Source organism: Cynoglossus semilaevis, chromosome 1 (assembly GCF_000523025.1).
Source record: "Cynoglossus semilaevis isolate Cse_v1.0 chromosome 1, Cse_v1.0, whole genome shotgun sequence".
In the NCBI taxonomy this organism is placed as follows: Eukaryota; Metazoa; Chordata; class Actinopteri; order Pleuronectiformes; family Cynoglossidae; genus Cynoglossus; species Cynoglossus semilaevis.
In genome coordinates, this window is record NC_024307.1 from 27,432,210 (window position 1) to 27,442,394 (window position 10,185).

General features: G+C 43.0%; 1 protein-coding gene across 3 annotated transcripts in view; it reads left to right on the forward strand.

The window, feature by feature from the left end:
* stim2b (stromal interaction molecule 2b) overlaps window positions 1-9,798 on the forward strand; it is a 32,276-nt gene extending 22,478 nt beyond the window's left edge. Inside the window, exons 4-13 of one of the 3 annotated variants that reach the window (XM_025053192.1) lie at window positions 476-587; window positions 1,421-1,532; window positions 2,991-3,106; window positions 3,192-3,369; window positions 3,562-3,739; window positions 3,857-4,018; window positions 4,507-4,607; window positions 5,029-5,267; window positions 5,909-6,152; window positions 6,677-7,301. In XM_025053192.1, coding sequence (XP_024908960.1) covers window positions 476-587; window positions 1,421-1,532; window positions 2,991-3,106; window positions 3,192-3,369; window positions 3,562-3,739; window positions 3,857-4,018; window positions 4,507-4,607; window positions 5,029-5,267; window positions 5,909-6,152; window positions 6,677-7,301 — 2,067 coding nt within the window. Of the gene's footprint in view, window positions 1-475; window positions 588-1,420; window positions 1,533-2,990; window positions 3,107-3,191; window positions 3,370-3,561; window positions 3,740-3,856; window positions 4,019-4,506; window positions 4,608-5,028; window positions 5,268-5,908; window positions 6,153-6,676 lie in introns of all 3 variants that reach the window. The other 2 variants (XM_008322787.3, XM_025053245.1) reach the window with 2 other exon arrangements.
* The last annotated feature ends 387 nt before the right edge of the window (window positions 9,799-10,185 follow it).

Consider the following 10,185-nt stretch of genomic DNA (forward strand, 5'->3'; position numbering starts at 1 on the left):
AAATGTCTGTGTGTATGGACACTGTACCGCAGTTGTTATGACATCATCATGACACAGCTGATCTGAACCTCAACCTTATTAAGACTGGACTGAGGTTCTGTCAGAGCTCTGATGGGTTCTGTTTCTAAAGACTGGCTTTTCTTATCCTTTTATGTCAGACCTGCCAGAGCACGGCGGCCGGAAACTGAGCACACACACACACACACACACACACACATACACGTGTACATGTTGATTTGTAAAATCTGCCTTGCTCCTGAAGTCCCTAAAAGGAAGAAATAAAAGAGAAAAAGTATGTCCGTGCGTGCTCTCTCTCTCCCTCTTTCTTTTTTGTCTTTGTGTGTGTGAAAGAGAGAGAGAGAGAGAGAGAGACATTCAAAGACTTTTGGACAGAACCGACTTTGTCCAGTTTCTCCCATTTGCCCAGTTTGTGTCTGAGACCCTAATGTTCTTCTGTCTGTCTTTGTCTCAACAGTTTATCATTGAAGACATGAAGCAGCAGCAAACCAACAAACACAGCAACCTGCACCGTGAAGACCAGCACATCACTGTGGAGGAGCTGTGGAAGGGCTGGAAGACCTCTGAAGGTAGCACCACACCAGCCTACAGTCTATACATTTGTAGACCATACAGCTAAAGGTTAGCCAGATACAGTATAACTTCACCACTGAAAGTCCAGCCAAGAACTAAAAGTTAGCCAAATGAATAAAACAACTATAACTATAACCATAACGACGAACAGACTCATCTATATGAATAAAATAGTTTGAAATATATTATATATAAAAATGTCATTATATATATATATATATAACACACATATACACATATATAATTTTGTTTCAAAGTTACCAAACAGCAAAATGGCTAAATGTGCGCCTTAGGCAAAGCTTGAGGTTAAGTTAACCTAATAGTTGTATGGTCAACTTGGGGTTAGCTGAAAGTAAATGTCCTGACAGCATAATGGTATGTAAACAGTTTGCTAAAATATTTAGTTGAGATAACTGAAGCCCAGAAATACTTCACTAAAAACTTAACGTAAACTAAAATTAAATTAAGATTAAACCAGCTAGCTAGGCTATCTTACTGTATATTAGCCCGGTAAAGACTGACACTGAGTCAAAATGTACAGAAGAATCTGCTAATAGTAAATAAGCTAAGATAACTTGATATTAGCCCAGTGGTGATGAAAGTGGTGATGTTTCCTCATGAGTAAAGATTATTATTGTTTTAGCCTAGGAAGAGCTAAACATTAGCTAAAAGCTAGGACAGAAAATGTGATGATGAAAAAAGAGTGCAGAAATAGATGAGATGTTTCACAACACAGTGAAAAACTGACAGATGAGGACAGAAGGTAGTCTCAGCTGTTGGTTGAGAGAATCATTCCCTCGTCTCCCCCCTCTCTCTGTAACTGTCTCAGTCCATAACTGGACCATGGAGGACACGGTGCAGTGGCTGAAGGAGTCGGTGGAGCTGCCACAGTACGAGAAGAACTTCAGAGACTTCCACGTCACTGGGAACACCTTACCTCGGTGAGTGGGCTCCAACTCCAACCCTGTTTGAATTGACATCATCTCAGACGTCTGTGATCGGTGGTGACTCTTCATGACTCAGCAGTTATTTTTACAGGACACAGATCTGGACTGCAGGCCTGCCAGTTTGTCCAAGAACATTAACCCTGCCATTAACCTTTCTTATCTACACTTTTTTAATTAATTACGACTTAGAAATATGATGATATCTTTTCATATCATCCATCCATCCATCCATTTTCATCCGCTTATCTGTTACCGGGTCGCGGGGACAGCAGTCTCCATGATCACCACGCAAATCACACTGCACCGTACCAACCCCCCTGAACCTTCCTGTGGGTGGTGAGTCCACTGGAAGGTACCAACCACCCTGACAGGGATTTGAACTTGCCCAGGAGGTGAATCCTGGGGTTCCACACTGATGACAGAGACATGGCCACTGGGCCAAAACGCCACTCTTTTCATATCATTTTAAATATAAAAAAATATCTCATGCTTAATATCTGACACAAGTTTATATTTTTCCTTCTCTGAGTTTTCTAAATGCAGGAGCAGCTGTAACACCAACGATAACCTTGGAGCTATCACTGAAACGTTCCTCACTCTGTTCTGAACAACAAATATCACAGTTTTCATTTTGACTTACACATGTGCAAACCTTGGTAGACATGGGTTTTGTAATTACAATAACAACTGGTGATCTGTGGAAGTAGAACCAAAACTCAAACCTTAGTCGTTGCTCTGTGTAGTGCTGCCCACTGCTGGTTGTTAGAGGCAGCACAGGGACAATTGTTGTGTTTTGGTTCAATCTGAACAGTGGTGATTGTGAGTCTGGAGTCTGACTCTGTTAAGCAGGGATAAAGTCATTTGAATGACAAATCTCCCAGAATTCCTTGGAAACACAGTGGCTGTTGAGAACACGTGGATGTTGACTTACAGGCTGTGGTATGTGGGCCAGGAGTCCTGGGACTGATGGAGGGGTCTCATGTTTGTCCACGGGACTGCTGGGCGCTGACTCTTTTAGATAACTTTTGACTTTGGAACATTTTTAGCTGTTGCTATAGCTAATAATGTCTGGAGTTTGTATTTTTGTCCTAAGTTTTAGCCTTTTCTCTTAATTTTGAAGGATGGCTTTTATTGTCAAGATTGATGAGCAGCTGTCCTTTACAGATCATGTTCCTCTGTTGCCGGTCGTGTCAGTCTCTTTTCAAGAGTTCTTTTATGTACAGTATCTTGATTGTTATCTCTCCTCTGTCAGCCATTTTGAAAAACTGTCTGCTTCATGCAAAAATGTATCAGTGTAACTGTATTTATATCTCACACTTAACTGTGAAGACTCAAACTTTTAACTAATTCTTTGAGCAACAATTGAATTGTCTTGTGTCCAAGTATTTGCTGGATGACTTGGTATTTGTCTTTACACACTCATTCATTCATTCCTTGTCTGTTGTGTTTTAGAATAGCTGCCAATGAGCCGTCGTTTATGTCCATGCAGTTGAAGATTTTAGACCAGCGACACAAACAAAAACTGAACCTGAAGGCCCTGGACGCCGTGCTGTTTGGTCCACCTTTACGTACGTTGATGCTCACACACCTCGACTGCTCACTACATCTAAACGATTCAGATTTAGCCCCTGCTGACCTTCTGTCCTCCTGCAGGTCCACAGCATAACTGGACCAAGGACTTTGTCCTCATGGTTTCCATAGTGATCGGTGTGGGAGGCTGCTGGTTTGCATATGTGCAAAACAAGTCCAGCAAGGTGCACATTTCTCAGATGATGAAGGACCTGGAGAGTCTGCAGCACGCTGAGCAGAGCCTTTTAGACTTGCAGAGTCGGTAAGACCAGGACAAGATTCAGCTGGTACTCTGAATACTTTCTTAGTTCTTAGAATTAGACCCAAATAATGTAACTCAAGGTGTGGTGCAGACGGCATGTGGTGGCTTAGTGGTTAAGGAAGCGGACTTGGTTGTCAATGACAAGGAGTTCACTTTCACTGAAGATCTGTCTCTCCTTTTCTCTTTTTGTAGACTGGAAAAAGCTCAGGAGGAGAACAGAACGGTGGCCGTAGAGAAGCAGAACCTGGAGCAGAAAATGAGGGACGAGATCAATGGTGCCAAAAAGGAGGCTTACAGGCTTCGAGAGCTCAGAGAGGGAGCCGAGTGTGAGCTGAGCAGACTCAAGTATGCCGAGGAGGAGCTGGTCCAGGTGGAAAACCGTGGAGAACCACACATATAAAACCTTCTTCACATGCTAAAACCTAGATTAACCAGATTAACCAAGATTCAATCTAACTCTATCACTTTCTGTGTTGTTCTCACTAAGGTACGGAAAGCCCTGAAGCGAGCAGAGAAGGAGATGCAGTCAGAGCGCTCTGTGCCTGAAGCTCTTCAGAAGTGGCTCCAGCTCACGCACGAGGTGGAGGTTCAGTACTACAACATCAAGAAACAGAACGCTGAGTTTCAGCTCTACGTCGCCAAAGATGAGGTCAGTGGCAGTGGTGCACCATCGAGTCCTGCAAGGCCAGAGTCAGTGGCTTATGGTTCCATATATTTGTCATCAATATTTATAAAATATAACAGTCTGTTCTCATCATTACATAACTTTTCTCTCGTTGTTCTGTGCTAGAAACTCTACTAGCACCAAATGGTGCTAGTAGTTAGCAAAGAAGTAGCTTGTATATAAAATTAGCTACACTAAGTAAAACAAGAAGCCAGAGGATAATATAAAAACTATAAGATAAAAAAGTAGTTTTAGTATAATTCAACATATCCTAAAGTTATGTCAGGTGAGACTGAAGAAAAACTGTCAAAGCCATAGGAAAAGTTGTTGAATTCATTTATAAAGTAGTAAAAACATATCAGAAATAGAGAGAGATCCATAATCCAAACCTCTACGTCAGCAAACACACTTTTTTCTTTTTCTGATGAAACTGGTGAAGTTTGTGCCTCACATTCACTGTTGTGCAATTTCAGGCAGAGAAAATCAAAAAGAAGAGAACCTCTGTGTTTGGAACTCTTCATGTAGCCCATAGTTCATCCCTGGATGAAGTGGACCATAAAATACTGGAGGCCAAGTAAGGACACCACACACTCTTTGATGTATCAATTATTTTCCCTAAGATTAAGATGAACCCAGATGCACGCCAGAAAACAGAAAACAATGTTCTATAAAATCTCTTGATATGAATAAAAGTAAAATTTAAAAAACTTTGTCTGCCAATATTATTAGCTATATTGTTAACACTTTAATTGTTATGCTAAATGTTTAGCTTTTCTTGCTATAGTTCAAGGAAATGTATAACAAGTGCAGTGTAGTTTAACCCCTTGGCTAACTGACACTGACATTGTTTTTGCTGTTTATTTTTTAATTACATTTGTGCAATGTTTCTCTCTTAACTTAATCTTAAGTTGCAATGTTTCTCTCTTAACTTAATCTTAGCCAACATGTAGCAGTAAAAAAATGACCCTCCTCTTATCTCCAACGTTTGTTTTTAGGAAATCCCTGTCAGAGGTGACGGCGTGCTTGAGAGAGCGTCTCCACCGCTGGCAGCAGATTGAGAAACTCTGTGGTTTCCCAGTGGTCAGTAACTCTGGGCTGCCCAGTCTCACAGCCAGCCTCTACTCTGACCACAGCTGGGTGGTCATGCCGCGGGTGTCAGTGCCTCCGTACCCCATTGCAGGAGGAGTGGACGACCTGGACGAAGACACCCCCCCCATCATTCCACAGTTCACCAGTGAGTTTGGCAAACACTGCAGGACTAGAACCGTGAGGACCCCTGACCAGCCGGGGACCAGATTGTTGTTCTACTGGATTGCATCTCGTGACTTGAACACTTAGGGGACTCAACTCTGACTTTGTTTCAGTGGCTTGAACTTCTGACTCAAACCACAAGGGGCTCCAGCCCCAGTCTAAACTTTTAAAGACCCGAACTTCTTGAGTTGACTTCTTGTTTTCCTGTAGCTCAGTATTCCTGATGGGACTTCTCAAATTCAGGTTCAGGGCAGTGGTGGCTTAGTGGTTAAGGAAGTAGACTTGAGTCCGGAAGGTCTCAGGTTCGAGTCCACCAGCTGCCAAGTTACCACTGAGGTAGTGACTAGGGTCACCAGGTCAGGAGCTAAGGCTAAGCATGAAAGACTAGGGTCACCAGGTCAGGAGCTAAGCTAAGCTAAGCTAAGGCTAAGCATGTAGTTAAAGAACAAATCTGACCCAAGAATGGAACCTTGAGGAACTCCACATTTGATCTTTATTCTTAGTATGAAGAACACAACACTAAAAACACAACTCAGTATGAATATTTGAGGATTAAGTATTTGTGTGATCAGAAGTTTCATACTGTGGAAGGCTTTTTGATTTCTTTTCCGTTCTTCCATCCAGCAGCTACCCTGGTCCGACCCGCACTTACACGGAACAGCAGTCTGTGTCGTTCCCGTCGGAGCCTGTTGAGTTCCCCCCAGTCATCGCTGATGTCTCCAGACCCTGACCTGCTCTCCATGGCCAGCTCCACCCTCTCCTATCACACTGAGGCCGACGACGATCAGCTCATGTTCAGCACCGATAGGAGGGGGTACGTAGCGGCCGTCAGGACACCACGGAATGTTGTTAAAGTTTGGAATCACAGGTGGTTTATGAAAGTCTTTAAGATGAATGCTGGGGTTAAATGGTTACTTCTTCTTCTTCTTCTTCTTCTTCTTTGGTGTCACTCTATCTGGAAGAGACACAACTGATCTGTACTACTATAACATGTTTATAGAACTAGATCACACAGAGGTGGCATCTACAGTATATCAGGCCAAATGTAGGTACTTATTTATTCTCTAGAACTATTTTGCACCATATTTGACCAGATGTTCTCCACAGACTTCAAAACTAAGGTTCCTCATCGGTCACACAAATACACAATAAATACACAACAGTTCAATGACAAAGTACAGGAACTAGTAGAACTTTTCTCTCCTTCTCCTCCCCTTTCCTCCAATCTTCTCTCATCTCCTCTAACCTCACATCCTCTCTCCTTTTCTCACCTCCTCCTCTCCTGTCACCTCACCTCCTCTCCTCTTCTCCTCTCCTGCCCTCCCCTCTTATCTCCTATCATCCCTTCTCTCCCCTCTTCTCACCTCCTCCTCTCCTCTGCCCTCCTACCAGGGAACCACCTCAGGAAGTTTGTGCCGACACAGACTCCTTCACCTCCTCCATGGTTCTGAACAAGCAGCTTCACAACGCTGTCACTCCAGGATCAGAGCTCCCCTACCGCAAGATCTCCCGAGAGGAGCTGCTGCTGTTGGGCCAGAGTCCAGGTTACTTCTTCTCCAACCACACCACCACCACCACCAGCAGCAGCAGCAGCAGCAGCAGCAGTCTCAGAGACTCCACGCCTCCTCCTCTCCCTCCCACCCCGGCCACTACACCCTCAGGCCCGCCCTCCACTTCGCCCTCCCCCGCACTGGAACACCACCCCTTTGCTCACAGAGGCTCACCCGACCTCACCAGCATCATTACCAAGAGCGCCACCTTCTCCCAGGGGGCCGTGGCCTCTCCCGCGGGGAAGGGCATGTACAACGGTGTCCTGGAGAAGTCCTACAGCTTCGGCCAGCTGCCCGCCAGCATGCTCCCCAACGTGGGCCGCAACCCGTCTATAACCTCCCTGGACTCAGAGGGCCGGAGCATGGGAAGGGAGTACAAGTTACAGAGCACCTCCCCGCAAGACTCCACCGAGAACGGGGAGAAAAAGCGCTCAAAACTTAAAAGTTTATTTAAAAAGAAAAAATAATAGTGAGTTGGGGTGAGGGAGTGTGAGTGTGAGGGAGTGTGAGAGGTACAGAGTGGTGTTGGTTCTAACAAAGGGACAGGGCTGTAGATGCTGAGAGCTGCGTCTTCTCTCTTCTGTTTTCCTCCTTGTCATCAGAGATGGAACGGAGCTCAGGCTGGATGCCGTCAAACACTCCAGACTGCGAGCCTTATTTTCCAGTAATGCCTTTTTTTTTTAGTTCACTCACAGCAGAGGCTGCAAAACAGTTCAAATCAGAAGTCTTCTGTTAGTGACGTCTTCAACACACAGAGTGTGGACAGGAGAAGGAGACTAAAACCTTTGGTCCAGCATGGACCAGTGTCCTTGTTCTTGGTGTTGGTAGTCCAACTGTTTCCTACTCTGACATCTCTCCAGTAGGACAATGTTGGATCAAATGTTTTTATTTCTTCTTCTTCTCCCGCCGACTGTTGTTGTCGAACTACAACCACAGCTCCGTGTGTTGAAAGCCTGTTCTTCCATGTTGTTACTTTGCCTTTGAACCAAAAAGTTACTAGGTTTCAAAAGTGTTTTTGCTGTTGCTGCTCCTACTGAAAGCATTTCAGATCTACTTCCAGTAGAGGGAGCCACTGTGTCCTGAAGTAAAAGGTCAGATCTCAAAGTGTTTTTAACTGTTTCTTTCACCCGGTGAAACCCGTAACTCCTTAACTAGTGTATTTAATTCATTTCTTTTGGTGAAAATGGAGAAGATAATCATGTTAAAAGTTTTTTGCACTAATGCTTTCCTGGTGTATTTAGGAAAGAAATGAGAGAAATGTCTGTGAAGGCTCTCATCCATCCAGGTCCTTTTCATCCGACCAATGAAGTTTAGAAGTTTAAGTTTTTGACGACTTCACCTCATCATCTCACGAAGCTTCTTCATTTCTCACTGACTGTTAGGAATTCTAAGGTTTTTAGTCTCGGCCACTTTTTCAAAGAGTGTCTCCTCAGTGCTGCCCTCCTCAGGCCTGGACAGGTTATTTAAACTACATTTTCCTATTATTTGAACCATTTAAATTAAACATAACATTATTAATACAATTATTATGTTTAAATGGAAATATCAAGGATACCTTTTAGGTTTTGGGCAGTTTTCTTTTAACCTACTCACTAATTTTGGCCTTAGATTTAGTTTTCCTTTGGCCAGTTTTTAAATGTTAATTCATGTGTATTAGCCTGTACTTTGGGCTAAGTGTTAGCTCAGTATCAGGCAAAGGCTAGTCAGGAAATAAAATAAATAAAGGTTTCCAGTAAGGAACAATAAAATTACATTTGAATCTAAATCCTTTTTGGAAGGAAAATGTAAAATGCAACACAGTACATGTCTGAAGGCCATGGTTGGCCCTAGAGCCACTCTTTGAAAACATTGTATCAACTTATCCTATTGGACGGTTTAACCTTCCTGTTGTCCTTCGCATTTTTGTACACACCCCTCGTCCATGCAGTTAATTTTCATCCTGTCCCTGAATATGAATGAATATGAGGAGAAGTTGGTACAATCCGTGCAGTACAGGAGCATGCACACGCACACACAAAAGCAGATTGGGTCTAGATGACCTACAGGGTCACCTAGGACCGAAGGACTGCACGAGGGTTAAAGAGTAACAGCAGCCAGTTCTCCTGTTAGCTAACTCTTCATCGTTACTTGACAAACTGCATCCTGTAGCCATAAAACAAACGGTTGTTTCTGTGTCTGTTCCCCGGTCTTTTGTCTGGTTTTACCTGAAACTACCAGAAGGTTTTGTGCTTGTATCTGTCTGTAGGTGGCGTGCCACGGTCATGTCATATGAATGTTACCTGAGAGTCAGGGAGCTGAGACTGTAGCAGCAGTGTCACTGTTGTTTGTGTTTGTGTTTCTTCCTTCTCCTCTGTACTGTGTGGGAGTGGCCTCTGTCTCCAGCTACACTTTTGTTTTGTTTTTTTAAATCAAATGAAATATTTTTGTCCCCTCTCCTCTAACTTACCAAGTACTGAGCTCCAAAAGCTGACCCATGCAATACAGTGGTGTCCTTCACCTCTGGGTCTGCACCGAGCTCTGATGTCAAGAGTCTCTGCTTCACACTGTGATTTCTGCCTTTTTACCCCGTCCTTCGTCCCAGACTGAGCTGATGCCCAGTGGGTCAGGACCATGTGCATGTGGCGTGACCAGGGGAGAACCAGGGGCCTCTCTTTTTAACAAAGAAAAGGAATATATATATATTTATATGTATATTTGTACATGTATCATGTATAAATATATACATAAATATATTTATACACATATATATTCATGTATACTTGTACCTGTATCATATGAAATATTTGGAAGGTTCCTGAGAAAACAAACAGCACACAGTGAAGGAAATGAAGGACAGACCTGAAAGACGATGGAATCGAATGTTTACGACACACAGGTTTTTCTTTTCTTTTTTTCTGAAAACATTTTGTTTGTGAATATTTGTATATTGTAGAAGAATTCATTAAATATCTGAGGCATTGCAGACATTCAGTCCTTATTTTATTTTACTGGCCGTCACTTTAAGGATGCTGTAGATTAGTTTTTGTGTTAAAAATGTTAGAATCCATATATCCCTAATGGTGCCTCCTGTGGCAACCTACGTGGATTGCACAGACTCACTGTAAACGTCCCCATTGTGGTGGTAAAAGCAGAATCCACGATCCGATCATTGTGGTTAAAAAACAGTCAGGTTTGGGAATATAGAACAACACCCGCGGTGCTGAAGGAGAAAACATTTGTATTTTTTTTACTTCAATAAATGTAGAAACTTATACAGAGTATCAACTCAATCACATTTTTCATCAACATTGTTGGCAATAAAGTTAAAAATGTTGATCTGAGTCAGTGTCAAAATAAATCAGCAACTTTGAA